The sequence below is a fragment of the Rhinoderma darwinii genome, unplaced genomic scaffold (genome assembly GCF_050947455.1).
Source record: "Rhinoderma darwinii isolate aRhiDar2 unplaced genomic scaffold, aRhiDar2.hap1 Scaffold_979, whole genome shotgun sequence".
Lineage (NCBI taxonomy): Eukaryota > Metazoa > Chordata > Amphibia > Anura > Rhinodermatidae > Rhinoderma > Rhinoderma darwinii.
This window is the reverse complement of record NW_027464553.1, coordinates 1,181-20,564: the sequence shown is the minus strand read 5'-3', so window position 1 is coordinate 20,564 and position 19,384 is coordinate 1,181. Positions and strand designations below refer to the sequence as shown.

General features: G+C 46.7%; 1 protein-coding gene and 1 pseudogene across 1 annotated transcript; both read right to left on the bottom strand.

Annotated features, from left to right (window-relative positions):
• Window positions 1-971: 971 nt before the first annotated feature.
• Window positions 972-3,358, bottom strand: LOC142734437 (olfactory receptor 51I2-like; annotated as a pseudogene).
• Window positions 3,359-12,198: 8,840 nt separating this feature from the next.
• Window positions 12,199-13,197, bottom strand: LOC142734436 (olfactory receptor 52K2-like). The gene has a single exon (XM_075849572.1). The coding sequence runs from the start codon at window positions 13,195-13,197 to the stop codon at window positions 12,199-12,201; it is 999 nt and encodes a 332-aa protein (XP_075705687.1).
• Between the last annotated feature and the right edge of the window lie 6,187 nt (window positions 13,198-19,384).

Genomic DNA, 19,384 nt, shown 5'->3' with positions numbered 1-19,384 from the left:
TTTTGAAAAATGCTAATTTTAGAAATTTTTCGCCAAATTTTGGTCTTTTTCATAAACACTGCATGTATCGAGCAAATTTTCCCATTAACAAAGTCCAATGTGTCATGAGAAAACAAGTTATTACCACATAAAGTGAAACATGTCAGATTTGAAAAATGAGGCTCTGTCAGGAAGGTCAAAAGTGGCCAAAGAGGGAAGGGGTTAAAACCAACTAACGAACCCCTGGGAGGAGGGGAAACGAATAACTGGAATAAGTTCAATTTCATTACCACATATCATATAAAATTTTGATAAATCAGGGAGATCTTGACGACGCACTGGCATGTATTAACCCTTGACCCATTTTTAAAACCAGTTTTACCAAACAAACCCATATGCATGTACCGCAGAGCTCCAACTCGCTAAAGTATGCTAGCGTCTTGCCGAATCAAACATTGGATGACCAAAACAATAATTAAAAAAAAAATCTTCCCTGTAACCTATGCGGAGCGCTATATATATATATATATATATATATATATATATATATATATATATATATATATATATATAAAATATTTTTGTACCTTATTCTAATTCCCTATTAAATATATTTCATTGCCCTATCGGAAAATTTGACCCATCATCACGTCCCTTCTATCCATGTTTTTAAAGCTATTGATGTCGTGATTAAGAAAGCTGTGTGTGTATTTGAATGAGAATGGACTCTGCCCCCATTCCCTCGCCATGTCTGCTCACTTTGAGCTCTCCACTAGCGCACTGCATATGTCAAGGACAACTCCCCGGGACTGACTAGGCGCCACTATTAGATATCCAACGCTACCAATATATGACCACACTGACACCACGGCACATTGTCATGGTGCAGCTCCGATCACTCGCTTCTGAAAATCAACGCAAAGAAACATCCCCGGCAGCTCCGCCGTCACTGTTGTATGTAATTGACCCCTCTCGTTATTGGGAAAGGTCCGTTAAACCTTCGCTCCTTGTTCCCTTTTATAAGTCTTTCTCAGACTTTTCCTGATCTCCCTCATCCTCAGTCCATAGACGATTGGGTCGGCAGTTGTTGGAATCGCAAAGTTCAGCAGACTAATGAGATTCTGAACATCTAAGGGAACATATGATGACATTCTGTACACGAAGGAGGAAGACGCCACAGGAGAACATCAGTATGGCCACTAACCGGTGCGTGCTTCATGTTTTCCAGGCTTTCTCACTTCTTCCCACAATCGATCTCCGCACCGTGCATAAAATTCTCAGGTAAAAGACCAAGAAACAAGTCCCATCCATTGTGGTGATGAGGATCCTCACCCATAGTCCTACAGCTTGTACCTTGGAGATATCTCCATACCCAAGATTCAAGAGACTCCTGTTCTCACAAGTAAAGTTCGTGATGATGTTGGATCTACAAAACGGAACCTTTGAGGCGAAGAACACAACTAAAGAAACAAAGAAGATGCTTCGGAGTAGTCCACACAAGAGCAGCCACGCCACCATCTGTTTAGTCATGACGCGGTGGTAGCGTAGGGGCAATATTATGGCCACGTACCTGTCCAATCCCATCAACACCAGTAAATATGACTCATAGCTACCGGCAAGATACATAAAGAACATTTGTACCAGGCAGCCGCTCAACGTGATCTGGTTCACGTCCAATGTTAACCCGAGAAGGAACTTCAGCACGGTTGTGTTGGTGTATGAGATATTGGTGAAAAACAAAAGAGAGATGAGTATGTACATAGGGGAATGGAGCGTCTTCTCTACCAGGATTGCAGAAGTCATCACGCCGTTACTCATCACCGTCACCATATAGATAGTAAGAAATGGCAGGGAGAGGATGGATCTGTGGTGTGAGATCCCAGGGAACCCTCGGAGAAGGAAAATGTGTGAAACAGTTGAGATCACCCCTGCGTCTTCCATCGGTTCTGCCAAAATATGGTGTAATATGAAACCTGTAGGAGTAAGAGGATCTCATTAATACCAAGGGCGTATGTCATGTACAGGCAGACCATATGGGGCACAGCCCTAGATCGTTCCATTCTCTTTGCTATTGTATGGTGAGAACCTGAGCAGGACTCCCCTCTAGAGGAACTGCATTATCGGCAAAAAAGAGAGTAGGGAAATGACCCATGAAGCACGGAAAGAACATGGGTGTGATATTGGTTTCTCCCTCCTTCTGTCTAGGATGGTAAAACCTGGCACTATAAGGGGGGACCATTTGGATCTTTGCTATGGGACCCCCTCTACTCCATGTACTCCACTGATTATTGACCGTGCTATACTGTGCCCAATATAATGTCATATAACAGTATCACATAGTGACCCCATAACTATGTCATAGTCTATATAATAATACAATACTTTCTTCTACCACAGCTGGTGCCACGACAAAAGTTCAAGAAGACCCGAGGGAGAGTAAGTTTAGAACCAAAGGAGAAGGTGAAGGAAGGATTGAGGCCCCTAAATAGTGCAAGCTTCTGAGAAATCAATTTATAACCTGGCACTATATTTTCCCGCCTGGACTACTGCAACCTCCTCCGGTTTCCATTGTCGGTCTGTAGCGTACCTATGTTCCACTCCACCATGAATTGTCTTCAACCCAAAGTCAACCATTTCCCCTCTCACCAGTGCTTTTCGCCCTATGTTTTCTCCCCCACTTCTTCGATTGTTGCTCATTTTGGGCCGTGCTCCCTTTATGTATCATCTATATTATTAAGTATATAATATGTTGGCGCTACATGAATACCATGTACTGATCTGTCAATGACTACAACTCTCATCATAACATCTTCCTCGTGTCTCAGGCTTCTCCCGTGCTGCACCTGCACTCTGGAAGGCTCTTTACAGTCACATTATGAAGGGATTCTCCCACCATGAGCGTTGATGCCCTAGCTATGGGAGACAGCTCCTGGGGGGTGGTCCCTTTGGTTGGACCCCCACTGAACAGACATTGATGCCACTTATTATTGATATTTGGTGGCAGGACCTCCTTGCATGCCTAAACATTTTTTTGAAATCCATTCTTCTCATAGGACCTCTGTGCAGTAACCCGATGAGTTCTTGTTGACCCAGAGGTCCAGGTGATTATGGGCCTGTCCTTACCTGCAGATCCAGTTATTTAGCAGCTGCACGGATCTCTCTGGGATCGGGCAGGGTCATCAGTGTAGGACCGAGAAACATTTTTAAGGCATTTATATGGTGACGCCAGAGGATGAATGGTCATCAATAACCAACCTTGTGCGTCAGAATTGTGTTCAGAGCAGTAGTCACGTCCCATCCCCCGCTCGGTGGCGGTGACACTGCACAGGAGAAGCTCCTCCCACTGTAGAGAGACTATGAACTCAGTGTCCTGATGCATGATGGGAAGAGGGACATTCAGTAAAACCTATTGAAATGTCTTCACCACATGACCCAGAGATGATTCCTGCTCCGGGGGTGGTAATATCTTGTGAATGGAGCTGCCCCTTAAAGGGACATGCTATTATATCTCCATTGTAAAGAGCCATTGTTACAAGCGCTGTGAATGCTGGCGGCACCGTTACAGGGACTGCGAATGTAATAACACCCCTGGTGCCACTTCTGGAGAAATACACAGTGCTGTAGGGGTGACATGAGAGCGGCCCACACCTCAGAGTGTTCATGGCAGATACGTGATGATAAAAGTGACAGACCAGCCCTCCTTCCCTGAGGCCTCATCACACCCCCTACCTGCTCCGTTTCCCCCGCAGGGTCCTCTCCTACCTGGCTGCTCCGCTCCGTCGCTGGTCGTCCGTTTATCCTGCTGTTAGGGATCTGCCAGGTACTACGTCTAGGTATACTCCTGGGATTAATCAATCCACACCTGAGGCCAGACCTGTTCGACTGACACCATCTCCCACCAACCAGGGTGGCAGGCTCAGGAGTGGGAGAGCCTATCGCGGCCTGGTCAGTCGGAGTTAGCTCCGCCCCCTGTCCTTTATTACCTGCCGTGTTCTCCTCCTCAGTGCTTGTAATTCTTCTGGATTCCTGGCCCCACTGCTGCTTGCTCCAGCCTGTTCTGCCGTGCTTCTGCCTTGCTGCAGTTCCGCTTAACCTGCTTTGCTTTGCCTCTGGCTTGCTTCCTCCTCCGTGCTCACTTGGGTATACTCCACTTCATCCTGGTCCGGACTACTCATTCACCGCTCCGTTTCCTCGCGGCGTTCCGTGGGCTACTGCCCCTTCCCTTGCGTGTTCCCTGTTTGTTCTCCCGTGCACTTAGACAGCGTAGGGACCGCCGCCCAGTTGTACCCCGTCGCCTAGGGCGGGTCGTTGCAAGTAGGCAGGGACAGGGCGGTGGGTAGATTAGGGCTCACTTTCCCTTCACCCCCTTCCTGCCATTACATAATTACAAGCCCATACCTAATCTACCATTGCTCCTACGCTGACGCTATCATGGACCCCCTTGAGACCCTGACCCAGCAGATGCAGGGCCTCTCCCTACAGGTCCAGGCCCTGGCCCAGAGGGTCAACCAGGGTGACGCTGCCTTAGTAGTTCCCCTCACCTCTAGAACCCGACCTCAAGTTACCTGACCGGTTCTCAGGGGACCGTAAGACGTTTCTCTCCTTCCGGGAGAGTTGCAGACTGTATTTCCGCCTAAAACCCCACTCCTCAGGTTCCGAGAACCAGCGGGTGGGTATCATCATATCCCGACTCCAGGAAGGGCCCCAAGAGTGGGCCTTCTCCTTGGCTCCTGACGCCCCTGAACTTTCCTCTGTTGATCGTTTTTTCTCTGCCCTCGGACTCATTCACGACGAGACTGACAGGACTGCTTTAGCCGAGAGTCAGCTGGTGACCTTACGTCAGGGTAGGAGACCGGTGGAGGAATACTGTTCTGATTTTAGAAAGTGGTGCGTAGCTTCTCGGTGGAACGATCCGGCCCTAAGGTGCCAGTTTAGGTTAGGATTATCTGACGCCCTGAAGGATCTGCTGGTTAGCTACCCCTCTTCTGACTCCCTTGACCAGGTTATGGCCCTAGCAGTACGACTTGACCGACGTCTCAGGGAACGTCAGCTTGAACGCTTCAATGTGCTCCCCTCTGACTTTTCTGCGATCCCCCCCGAGGTCCCGTCTCCTCGCCCCTCCACGGAGGACTCGGAGGTACCTATGCAACTCGGGGCCTCCATGTCCCCTCGACAACGTAGGGAGTTTCGCAGAATGAATGGTCTCTGCTTCTACTGTGGGGACGACAAGCATCTTCTGAACACCTGTCCCAGGCGCAAGAATAAAAAGCCGGAAAACTTCAGCGCCTAAGTGATCATCGGGGAGGTCACTTGGGCGCACAGGTATTTCCCGTTAATGTGAAACGCAATTAAATTTTGCTTCCCTTTCAGGTCTCGTTTGCTGGCCGGTCTGCCACGGGCAGTGCTTTCGTGGATTCTGGCTCATCTGCTAATATCATGTCTGTGGAATTTGTCTCTAAAGATGCCATTTATTGATTTACCTTATCCTATCCCTGTAGTAGGTATCGACTCAACTCCCCTTGCTAATGGTTATTTTACTCAGCATACTCCTGTTTTTGAACTCCTGGTTGGCTCCATGCATTTGGAGCAGTGCTCTGTACTGGTGATGCAGGGATTATCGTCTGATCTGGTATTAGGTCTTCCCTGGTTGCAGTTGCATAATCCCACGTTTGATTGGAATACTGGGGATCTCACCAAATGGGGTAGTGAATGTCTTATGTCATGTCTTTCTGTTAACTCTATTTCTCCCCGGGAGGAGGTAAACACGCTTCCTGAGTTTGTTCAGGACTTCGCCGATGTGTTTTCTAAGGAGGCCTCGGAGGTGTTGCCCCCCCATAGAGATTACGATTGCGCCATCGATTTGGTGCCTGGTGCCAAGCTTCCTAAGGGTAGGATATTTAATCTTTCATGTCCCGAACGTGAAGCTATGAGGGTGTATATCCAAGAATGCTTGGCCAAGGGTTTCATTCGCCCCTCGACTTCTCCTGTAGGTGCTGGCTTCTTCTTCGTGGGGAAGAAGGATGGTGGTCTTAGGCCGTGCATTGATTATCGTAACCTGAATAAGGTCACCGTAAGGAACCAGTACCCACTTCCTTTGATTCCGGATCTTTTTAATCAGGTTCAGGGAGCCCAATGGTTTTCTAAGTTTGATCTACGTGGGGCATATAACCTTATCCGCATCAAAGAGGGGGATGAGTGGAAAACTGCGTTCAACACACCCGAGGGTCATTTCGAATACCTGGTCATGCCCTTTGGGTTGCGTAATGCCCCTGCTGTCTTCCAGAATTTTATTAATGAAATCCTGATAGATTACCTGGGTAATTTTCTTGTTGTGTACCTTGATGACATACTGGTGTTTTCCAAGGACTGGTCCTCCCACGTGGAGCATGTCAGGAAGGTGCTCCAGGTCCTTCGGGAGAATAATCGGTTTGCTAAGACTGAAAAATGTGTCTTTGGGGTACAGGAGATACCATTTTTAGGGCAAATCCTCACTCCTCATGAATTCCGCATGGACCCTGCCAAGGTTCAGGCTGTGGCGGAATGGGTCCAACCTGCCTCCCTTAAGGCGTTACAGTGTTTTTTAGGGTTCGCCAACTATTACAGGAGATTTATTGCCAACTTCTCGGTCGTCGCTAAGCCTCTTACGGACCTTACTCGCAAGGGTGCTGATGTCCTCCATTGGCCCCCTGAGGCCGTCCAGGCCTTTGAGACCCTCAAGAAGTGCTTTATCTCGGCCCCCGTGCTGATTCAGCCCAACCAAGAGGAGCCATTTATTGTGGAGGTTGACGCATCCGAGGTGGGAGTGGGGGCCGTCTTGTCCCAGGGTACCAGCTCCCTCACCCATCTCCGCACCTGTGCTTTCTTCTCTAGGAAGTTTTCGCCCACGGAGAGTAACTATGATCTTGGCAACCGCGAACTTCTAGCCATTAAATGGGCTCTTGAAGAGTGGCGGCACTTCCTGGAGGGGGCCAGACACCAGGTAACGGTCCTTACTGATCACAAGAATCTGGTTTTCCTAGAATCGGCCCGGAGGCTTAATCCTAGACAAGCTCGGTGGGCACTATTCTTTACCAGATTTAATTTCTTGGTTACCTATAGGGCTGGGTCCAAGAATGTTAAGGCTGATGCCCTGTCACGTAGTTTCATGGCCAATCCTCCTTCCGAGAAGGATCCTGCTTGTATTTTACCCCCTGGTATAATCGTTTCTGCCACGGATTCTGATTTAGCTTCTGAAATCGCGGCTGATCAGGGTGCAGCTCCCGTGAACGTCCCTGGGGACAAACTGTTTGTTCCCCTGCAATACCGGCTAAGGGTACTCAGGGAAAACCATGACTCCGCTCTATCTGGTCATCCTGGCATCTTGGGCACCAAACACCTCATTACCAGAAACTATTGGTGGCCTGGGTTGCCTAAAGACGTTAGGGCTTACGTCGCCGCTTGTGAGGTTTGCTCTAGGTCCAAAACCCCTAGGTCCCGACCTGCGGGCCTACTACGTTCCTTGCCCATTCCCCAGAGACCTTGGACCCATATCTCCATGGATTTTATCACCGATTTGCCTCCATCTCAGGGCAAGTCGGTGGTGTGGGTGGTAGTAGACCGCTTCAGCAAGATGTGCCACTTTGTGCCCCTTAAGAAGCTACCTAACGCCAAGACGTTAGCTTCTTTGTTTGTGAAACACATCCTGCGTCTCCATGGGGCCCCAGTCAATATCGTTTCTGACAGGGGGGTTCAATTCGTTTCCTTATTTTGGAGAGCTTTTTGTAAAAAGTTGGAGATTGATCTGTCCTTCTCCTCCGCCTTCCATCCCGAAACTAATGGCCAAACGGAAAGGACTAACCAATCCCTGGAACAATATTTAAGGTGTTTCATCTCTGACTGTCAATTCGATTGGGTCTCATTCCTTCCCCTTGCTGAGTTTTCCCTGAATAACCGGGTCAGTAACTCGTCAGGGGTCTCCCCGTTTTTCTGTAATTTCGGGTTTAACCCAAGGTTCTCCTCCGTTTCCCCTGGTTGTTCCAATAATCCTGAGGTAGAGGATGTTCATCGGGAACTGTGCACTGTCTGGGCCCAGGTTCAGAAGAACCTAGAGGCGTCCCAGAGCGCACAAAAGATTCAGGCGGATAGTAGACGTTCTTCTAACCCCCGGTTTGTCGTCGGCGATTTGGTCTGGTTGTCGTCCAGGAACTTGGGCCTTAAGGTCCCGTCCAGGAAGTTTGCTCCCCGATTTATTGGACCTTATAAGATCATTGAAGTCCTCAACCCTGTATCCTTCCGTCTGGAGCTGCCCCCATCCTTTCGCATACATGACGTCTTCCATGCCTCCCTCCTTAAACGCTGCTCCCCGTCCTGGTCCCCCTCGAGGAAACCTCCTGTTCCCGTTCTCACCCCTGAGGGGGTGGAATTCGAGGTGGCCAAGATTATGGACAGTAGGATGGTCCAGGGCTCCCTCCAGTACCTGGTCCATTGGAGAGGATACGGGCCGGAGGAGAGGACTTGGGTACCTGCCCGTGATGTTCACGCTGGGGTATTGATCAGGAGGTTCCACCTTCTCTTCCCTACTAAACCGGGTCCTCTTAGTAAGGGTCCGGTGGCCCCTCATAAAAGGGGGAGTACTGTTAGGGATCTGCCAGGTACTACGTCTAGGTATACTCCTGGGATTAATCAATCCACACCTGAGGCCAGACCTGTTCGACTGACACCATCTCCCACCAACCAGGGTGGCAGGCTCAGGAGTGGGAGAGCCTATCGCGGCCTGGTCAGTCGGAGTTAGCTCCGCCCCCTGTCCTTTATTACCTGCCGTGTTCTCCTCCTCAGTGCTTGTAATTCTTCTGGATTCCTGGCCCCACTGCTGCTTGCTCCAGCCTGTTCTGCCGTGCTTCTGCCTTGCTGCAGTTCCGCTTAACCTGCTTTGCTTTGCCTCTGGCTTGCTTCCTCCTCCGTGCTCACTTGGGTATACTCCACTTCATCCTGGTCCGGACTACTCATTCACCGCTCCGTTTCCTCGCGGCGTTCCGTGGGCTACTGCCCCTTCCCTTGCGTGTTCCCTGTTTGTTCTCCCGTGCACTTAGACAGCGTAGGGACCGCCGCCCAGTTGTACCCCGTCGCCTAGGGCGGGTCGTTGCAAGTAGGCAGGGACAGGGCGGTGGGTAGATTAGGGCTCACTTTCCCTTCACCCCCTTCCTGCCATTACACCTGCCTCGGAGACTCCCTTCTGACTTCCACTAATTACTGTTCTAGTGTGAACACGAATCCTCGTTCTGTGTAATCCGGCCCGTCCACCCCACTCTCAATCTCCCAGCAGATTGGGGTCTCCTCTGGGAGTTATTGGGAACACAACCCCCAGTAAACAGAAGACGTTCAGCCGTTAATGATTGACAACCAATATGGCCGCCATTATATCTCCCCCAGAGATTGTCACCCAGCTTTACTGCAGTGCTGATCGGCGTCTTACTTGTTCTATAGTGACTCATCTTCAGCTGACGGACAGCGCTGACGGCAGCCATATTGTTTGTCTCTCAGAATCATCTTAATATTTATGAAAAATGTGTCGCTGCGGGAATGATGATCAACAACTATGGACATGTCCTTTAATTCAGATTTGTCGCCCATTATTCTGCGCATGTTCACAGAATACAGCAGCAGCAAAATCAGTGCGGTCACCGCGTAACAATCAACGTCACTGCCATCAGAGATGAGATCAGATTGAGGACTTCTGCGGACAGGGATGATGGGAGTGATACGTGTGTGTAAGATAGGGAAATTAGATTGTGAGCTCCTTGGATCAGGGATGATGAGAGTGAATGTGATACGCCGTATGTGAGGCAAATAACCAGAAACAAAAAACATCAGCTGAACCCAAAAACGCCACCAGAATGCTGTGCTTGTATACTTTTCAATATTTCACTATAGTCCTTAAAGTAACATCTGAAAAAACCCTGTGAAAATCACCAGAAAACGTCGCACCACACTGCAAAACGCGTGTGTAGATAAGAGGCCACATGTTGTCATGTACTCAGCCGGCCACTAGCTGCTGTCACATCAATCACAAGGATCAGTCAAACGGATCAGTCATCAGGGCAGGTTCTCGGGTCACTGATTGGAGCCGTTTCTATGACATTTCTTACAGTGACTCTGGGCTCCTCACAGACGCCTGAACTGAAGGTTTTTTGTACAGAGCTGCGGAATATGTTGGCGCTATATATAAGTAACAGGGAATAAATAGGAAAACATTGATCTGGTGGCAGCTGTGACTCCACTTGACAGGGCAGATTTATTAATTGACTGATACCAGTTTTATTATACAGGATGTCATATCCATGTCACCCCTCCCCCGCCATACTGTCGCTTGTGACAATTAAAGGGGGCGTGGCTTTCAAGTTCCACCTCTTTTTTTGTTTTAGGCACAACCAGTGTTTATTATAATTCATTGTTTACATTCATATTCTGAAAACCCATCCTTACCTAGTCCTGCTGACACAGCTGAGGGGGTGTTACAATGTTCTAGGGCAGGTGATCCTCTAAACTCAAATCTTTCTCCTGTCCTGGATGCTGAAAGATGGTAGACACATTGTAACAAACACAACAGCTGTGTGAGAAAGACTAGGTTAGGATGGGGGTTTGAAGTGGTGAGGAATTTAAACAATGTATAATAAAAAGTGATGCAACTTTCTAATACAATGTATAAGATTTATTTACAGAAGATTGGACACGGGCCCTTTAATACTATAAAGCATCTCTCTACAGATGAGGGCCATGCAGTGCGGTACATACATATATAGCAGGTGCCCCCATGCAGCCCCCTGCCCAGTACTTGACTTGAAAAGCTTCAACAATTATGTCTGAAGAGACAAACTGAATGTGGCCAGCAGGTGGCAGCATCACACAGGAGCCAGAGATAAGTACTGCAAGGGCAGTGGGCATGTGGCTGTAATGTAATGATGGGCATAAAACTGACAATGAATATAATATATATAATGTGTGGCCCTCAAATGTAGTAAAAGGCTGCATCTGATGGCCCCATAATGTAATGGGTGGCCCACCAGTGATATCTGGATATACAAGGGCTCAATATAGCCCTTGGGTCCATAAATGTAAAGTACTAGGCCCAATAATGCGTGCGAATTGCCAGATCTAGTGCAGTTTGGTTCTCTATGAGAACTCCTGGGAGCTCTATTGGAGCTGTATATATCTCTATGTAGTGAGCTCCCCCTTGGCTGCAGTCAGCAGAATGTTGTCATGTCACTGTGTATATGTGTATGTATATATATATATATATATATATATATATACTATATGTAATGAGCTCCTCCTAGTGGTAGTTGCAGGAAGCAGAATCTTATTATCTAACTCTATGGGAGCTGTATATATCTGTATGAAGAGAGCTCCCCCTAGTGGTGGCTGTAGGCAGCAGAATGTTATCATGCAACTCTAAGGGAGCTGTATATATCTGTATATAGTGAGCTTCCCCTAGTGGCGATTGCAGGCAGCAGAACGTTACCATTTCACTCAGAGCTGTATAGATCTGTATGCAGTGAGCTCCCCCTAGTGGTGACTTCAGGTAGCAGTATAACATCATGTAACTCTATGGGAGCTGTGCATATCTGTATGTAGTGAGCTCCCCCTAGTGGTGGCTGCAGGTAGCAGAATCTAGTTATGTTACTTTATGTCACAGAAGGGGATTTAGAGCTCTGTATAAAAGAAATTAAGCTCTATAGTTCAATTAAAAAATGAATCAGTACAAATTTTGAACCAAAACGGCCTGATTTTATAGGCAGAGATTCCTGTTAAAGGTTAATTTCACATTTCTATTGTCATTTAGACATATGAGAAGAGTAGGCGGTCCCAGTAATTTGCTGGTTCTCTTTGGCTTTATTGTTCGGGTACAGAGATTTCTAAATTCACTATATTTTCTGATTTCTAGAGCTCGGTGTCCACACCTGGAATAAATGGAATAACTGGAGGTTTTGGATCGTGTAGCAGGATTGTGATTGTTTCCTTCCAGGCATTGCTGGAGTTCCTTCTAAGGGATCTCTACTGATGACAACTTCCAACATATCAGGAGATTTGAGAAGTGGAGACCTCTATTAAGGAGCATTGTAAGCAATAGAAGTTATAGCATGAAGGATTTTTGGGGAACTCCGTATGACAAAAAACTAACATCAACATTTGTATGATCCTAATCTGTACTATTGGACTAAGCAGCCTATGCTCCATGTTCTCCTAGTTATTGATCTGTCCCACCTGCCTGGTAGTTTGGACAATCTCTCCACCTGACATCTTGAACCCAAACATTTTCTGTAAGCTCAGCCGAATTTCCCTCACTCTTACACCATAGATAATCGGGTTGATGGTTGCCGGGAGCAAAAAGTAGATTGCACTGGTCAAATTCTGTATATCTACTGCAACTGATGTCTCCAGTCTATAGATGAGGGCAGATAACACACTACTGGCATAGATCATCAATGCCACCATGATGTGCGAGCTACACGTGTGGAGGGCTTTGTTCCTGGACTGTTTAAGGACAAACATTGCAGTATGGAGAATAGTGAGGTAGGAGATCAGGAGAAGACTTCCATCCACCACTGTTATCAGCATTCTCACGATCAGACCTATGGCTTGGATTTTGGAGATGTCCCCACAAGCCAGTTTCAGGAGTCCCATGTTCTCACAAACAAAATTAAGAATAACATTGGAGCTACAAAACTTGACCCTAGAGTCGAGATAAACTATTGGGGTCATGAGTAGGACACTTCTTGCCAAACAAACCAAGGTCAGTTGGTGTAGAAACCGATCGGTAATGATGTCATTGTAGCGCAAGGGTTTACATATGGCCACGTATCTGTCCAGAGCCATCAACAGGATAACCGTGGACTCAAACGTGACGATGACGTAGATGAACCACATCTGCACCAGGCAACCAGTCAGAGTGATCTGGTTCAGGTCGAAAGCCAAACCCAACAAAAATTTTGGCATGAAGGTGGTGGTGCAGGAAAGATTGACCAGGAACAGGAGACCGATGAGCAGATACATGGGAGACTGTAAAGTTGGATCCACCAAGATCCTGTAGATCATGACAGAATTGCTGATCAGTATGTGCGTGTATATGAGAAGAAAGGGGAAGAACAACAAGCTTCTGTATTCTGTGATGCTGGAAAACCCAAAGAGAAGGAAGTTGGTGTGAGATGCGCTCACGTTGGAGTTTGCAATGAAGATCTCCATGGTCTCCTTTAGAGAACAAAAACAAGAGTATGGTTAATCATGGTGGACATCTAGAAATCAGTAATCGCTTGGTGGTTGGGACCCACGAGTTTTTAATGTTTAAAATTCCATATAATGTGACCATCAGACGTCTGGACACTTCCCATCGGTCCAAGAAGCGAAAAATGAAAAGGACGGACATTTTATCACCAAAAACTTGATTGAGTTAAATAACATTGGTTAAATAGGCAAAGCACAATGTATTGAAGGTCCCCGGAGGGCCACATTCTTCCATTAGGGGACACCTCAGAGGACACAACGATAATGTACCTTCTAATGACTCTGTTTATAATTTAAATTATTGTTAATGGTTTCTCATACATGATCTACTATCTTATTTGATCCTATGAAGCGTTTACACGTGACTTGTATACATGGACGATCTCATGTCCCCAATCTGGGACCAAAACTCCAGATTCAAGATCTCATAACCATGATGGGTCTGGGGTGACTTGGAGGTCTTGGTTCCCATTCACTCCCGCAGGGTCCAAACTGATGTGATTACCTCTCAGCATCACAAAATGTTACAAATAATGATTGGGGTCACTTGCTTATGCCCCGTCCCCCACCCCGACCTTTACCCAGGAGAAGGGGAACCCTACCTGCAGCTAAGAACATTTTGTGATGGTCCTTTTTTTTTTTTACACATTTTTTTGGTTGACTTTTTCCTGCTTTTGCTACTAGTCACTACTAATGAACATAATGAATTCCACCGAATGTGACGCCTGTTTGCCGTATTGACTGGTCTATGGCAATGAATGTAACCGGTAATATGTGATAATCATACGCTCTTCAATGCTGTAATGTTCTCCCCAGTCCCAGCGCTTGTTATAACCTGTCCCCTGGGACTGAACTAATTCGATATATTCTCGCCCTACTCTGACAACCAGCCGCTAGGACGGAGACCTGATAATATACAGAGCCTTCATATTCTGCAAGCTCTGGCTACTTTGGGGTCTCTGTCTAGATTATTGAAACCCCCACTTCATGAGACCGAGACCAACACACAAATTCAGAGAATGAGCTTGATTGTGAACCTGTTTTTGGTGATTTTATTTTTCTAAAACAGAAAAAGTGAAACGTATGTAATTGGTCCTGAGCTCCAATATATTAATATGATACAAGCGCCAAAGAGTGTTAAAGGGCGGCTTCTCCCACTATTCATATTACTAGATTCACTGAAAAATTGATAATGAATGTCGTTCCAATATTGTTAAATATAGTTCACCGCCTGAAAGAACGATTAAAATGTAAAGTTTATTAATAGTATTTATAAAATTGTGGCTCAACCAGCCACTGATACCAGACCAGGCATAAGCAAGCGATTAGCGACAAGAGAAAATGGTTCAGAGTGAATGATGTATCTCACACCTAAATAGCACTTCCCCTGCTAATAGTATAAATTCCGCTAAATCCTTGCCAAAAATCACTATCTATACAGATCCTACGCGTTTCCTCATCACACTTAAGGTGATGTTTCCTCAGGGATTCATAGATATAAATTGTAGTTAAATTCTAAAGTGTTTCAATGGTTGCAATGTTACAGCACTGGATAGCACTGTTCATGTGCTGATTATTAGCCTCCAGGCGCATGCACGGCTCTAATACACTGTCCGTACACGCGCCGAAAAGACCCATGGTTTAAAAGGCTGAGAGCCCACCCTCAAAAGGTCGTCCCCGGGGGAAGCCACCAATCCGCGTCCTACACGACAGCCTGTGACGTGCCGGAGGCGGCTCCCCCGGACCTAGCAACCAGTGAGGGTTCCTGAACGCCGAACGCGTCCATAGTAACTAGGGGACGCTAGACGCGGCTCCTGAACTGTCAGTCGACAGCAATACACATACGAATACAGTTAATGTAATACACGACAGTGTAAAAGAACCAGGCCGTGTAAGTACATTGGGAGAGGTGAGTCCTCATGAGTGCCGTCTTAGTAGGAGACAACGCTCTCGAACGTGACACAGTTAGTGTCCTATTATCCCAGACGTCAGCCAGGGATCACAGATACATCCAGACAGCGTATATAGCATCGCCGAAAAGGTATGCTAGGTACAAGTTATGGGGGATCCACAATGTTAATCATCCCGTCCCAGTTTAACTTAGAAGATCGCACGCACAGGCACAACTCGCGCCCACTGACCAGTGGTACACAGGAAGAATCAACTGGTAGCATACTCAAGTGGTATCAAAATCAGAAGTAGGAGTATACTGGGTCAGAAGAGCCGGGAGAGCTAGAACATGTGAGAAACGCGGAAAAACGCGTTCAAAAACGCATGGTGTGCATGGAGGACAAGGGCCGATTGATCCACAAATACCCAGGAGTGGCATATATTGTAAATATGGAAGACTCCCTACATGACCCAACAAGCCATAGGGTCACATTATGTGATTAAAGGAAACAAGAATAAGAGATTTGTTCGTTAATGCCATGAGGGTTAATTGTCTGCATTCTAAAAATCCATTCTGCCTCTTTTTGTAATATCTTCTTATCCAGGTCCCCACCTCTCAGGAGGGGTCTCACATGTTCTATTCCCTGGAAGACAAGGGCAGTAGCATCCCCATCATGACAGGACCACACGTGTCTTGATACCGGGGTGTCCACTTTCCTTCTGACATCCCCAATGTGGTCCCGAATCCTTCTCCTAAATTCCCTTTTGGTCTTACCCACATATTGTAGGCCACACTTACAGGTAATCAAGTAAACAATGCCCTTTGTTTTGCAGTTTATGAATGACCTGTTGTCAAAGGTTTTACCAGTTTGGGTGCTCGTGAAGTTCTTACTACATAATATGGACACACAGGCTTTGCATGTTCCACATCTGTATGTCCCTTTGGTACTGTTAACCAGCCAGGTACTACACGGTGTCATCGGTTGTAAATGGCTATGGACCAGTCGGTCCCTGAGATTACGTCCCCTTCTATAGGTAATGAGCGGGGCATCCCCAACAATGGCCCCCACATCTGGATCTGCCTTAAGAATGCCCCAGAAGCGTTTGAGCACTTCCCTGACCTCTCTGTTGGCCGAGTCAAAAGTACCAATGACCCTGATTTGTTCTTCATTTGTTTCCCTCGGTTTTGGGTTAAGCAGGTCCTCTCTATTGCACCCAAGTGCATTCTGATATGCCCCTCTCAACACATCCCTGGGGTATCCCCTATGTCTAAATCTGTTCTCTAGATCACGTGCGGATATCCTAAAATCGGTAATAGTAGAGCAATTCCTCCGTGCCCTGAGGTATTGGCCCTTTGGTATCCCTCTCTTTAGGTTAGAAGGGTGCCAGCTTTCCCACCGTAGTAGGCTATTGGTCGCCGTCTCCTTGCGATACATATTGGTCTCCAGAATCCCCATGTCCGTCTTAGAGATCGTAATGTCCAGAAAGGTGATCCTAGTGTCTTGAATCTCAGATGTAAAGAAAAGACCTAATTCATTGGCATTCAAGATCTCCACAAATTCCTTAAATTCCTCCCTGGTCCCTGTCCAAAGGATAAGGACATCATCTATAAATCTCAGCCAGAGCAAGATAGATGATGACCATTTGTCCATCAACTCACTGAACACAACCTCTTTTTCCCACCAACCCAGATATAGGTTGGCAAAGGTGGGTGCACATGGACTACCCATAGCTACTCCTCTGAGTTGATGGTAGATCTTCTGATCAAATAAAAAGAAGTTGTGTTCTAGGACAAACCTGAGTAGTTCAATCACAAATTTATTGTGGGCCTGGTATTGTATCCCTTTATCCATCAGGAAGTGTTCAATAGCTCTACACCCCTGATTATGTGGAATGGAGCTATAAAGTGACTCAACGTCAAGAGATGCCAATAGAGTCTCACCATCGCAGCGTATACCCTCAAGCTTTCTCAGCACATCCATTGTGTCCCTCACATAAGATGGCAGGGACACAACGAACGGCCTAAGCACCTGCGTTTCTCACATGTTCTAGCTCTCCCGGCTCTTCTGACCCAGTATACTCCTACTTCTGATTTTGATACCACTTGAGTATGCTACCAGTTGATTCTTCCTGTGTACCACTGGTCAGTGGGCGCGAGTTGTGCCTGTGCGTGCGATCTTCTAAGTTAAACTGGGACGGGATGATTAACATTGTGGATCCCCCATAACTTGTACCTAGCATACCTTTTCGGCGATGCTATATACGCTGTCTGGATGTATCTGTGATCCCTGGCTGACGTCTGGGATAATAGGACACTAACTGTGTCACGTTCGAGAGCGTTGTCTCCTACTAAGACGGCACTCATGAGGACTCACCTCTCCCAATGTACTTACACGGCCTGGTTCTTTTACACTGTCGTGTATTACATTAACTGTATTCGTATGTGTATTGCTGTCGACTGACAGTTCAGGAGCCGCGTCTAGCGTCCCCTAGTTACTATGGACGCGTTCGGCGTTCAGGAACCCTCACTGGTTGCTAGGTCCGGGGGAGCCGCCTCCGGCACGTCACAGGCTGTCGTGTAGGACGCGGATTGGTGGCTTCCCCCGGGGACGACCTTTTGAGGGTGGGCTCTCAGCCTTTTAAACCATGGGTCTTTTCGGCGCGTGTACGGACAGTGTATTAGAGCCGTGCATGCGCCTGGAGGCTAATAATCAGCACATGAACAGTGCTATCCAGTGCTGTAACATTGCAACCATTGAAACACTTTAGAATTTAACTACAATTTATATCTATGAATCCCTGAGGAAACATCACCTTAAGTGTGATGAGGAAACGCGTAGGATCTGTATAGATAGTGATTTTTGGCAAGGATTTAGCGGAATTTATACTATTAGCAGGGGAAGTGCTATTTAGGTGTGAGATACATCATTCACTCTGAACCATTTTCTCTTGTCGCTAATCGCTTGCTTATGCCTGGTCTGGTATCAGTGGCTGGTTGAGCCACAATTTTATAAATACTATTAATAAACTTTACATTTTAATCGTTCTTTCAGGCGGTGAACTATATTTAACAATATTGGAACGACATTCATTATCAATTTTTCAGTGAATCTACTATTTAACGATATCATTTAGTGGGGATGGCAGGATTCCTGACGAGTGACATCAATACCGACAAATGGTTTACAGATGCGAGGGAGGTTTTCTCAGACAAAGAACTGATACCGCAGTCTCATAATTTAAGCATTACTGCTTCTTTTCGACAACTAACTAAAGTATATAAAGACCACATTAGATCCTGGTGGGAAATTCAAACTCTAGAAACGTACATTAAAAACAAAATTGTTCCAAGGGGCCTGAGAATTTCCCTTATCCCTGCAGTGAGGGTTCGCTCCCCTGAGCTTTTAAAAAGTGGGAGAAAGAATCGATCGAATCCTCATTGAGGTTTATGGGAATTTTGTTAGAGGAGGAACATATCAGCCTGGCACGTAGTAGTCAAGAACTAAAAGAGTGTATTACTGCAGTTAAAAAATTTAACAACAACTCAGAATACGAAAGAAAGGAGGCTGTTCTACAACAAACAGTTGAGAAGTTCACGTGTCACATTAAAGAAAGGAAACATTTCCAATTTGTACGTGACACTGTGGACTTCAAAGAAGGAAGAATCTTTGACTATAGTGCTAGGACTGGTTTGTCGCATGAGCCTGATACCGATCCTTCCTCATCTGAGCAGGAACAATCGGACTCAGAGTTTGGTAGAAATCCACCCAGAAGAGGTCAGGGAGGGAACGAAACTGGTAGATACCAGACCCGTCAAAACTTTAGAGGCAGAGGCAGAGGAAAGAGTCAGCATCGTGGTGGTTTTTTAGCCAAGAACCACCCGATCTCAGACTACCTTTTGCGAGACAGAAGGGAGCTATAGGAACTTCAGTAGGGAACAGTGATAGACTCCAGATAGTGAACCTCTCCACACGTAATCTCACAGGAGAGGAGGTGGAGGTACTCAGCAAGGGCCTCTCATTTGTCCCAACCAATAAATTCAATCTTTTCACGTGGGTTAAGGACCTCAACCTCTTTGCCAGGAAACTTAAGTGGAAAAAGTTTTTCAAGATGCATAATAAACGGCAATGCCTTGAATTAGGAATCATGGAAGAAGATCTCCCACATTTTAGACTGCTGGAGGATCTATGGGAGGAGGGTCACAGGGAGGAGGGCAAGGGCCCATTTACAGAGCTAAGGGTCCCGTCAACCAAATATG

Excerpts from the sequence above, each read along its gene's own strand:
- LOC142734436 (XM_075849572.1), bottom strand. The coding sequence starts at position 13,197 with ATGGAGATCTTCATTGCAAACTCCAACGTGAGCGCATCTCACACCAAC.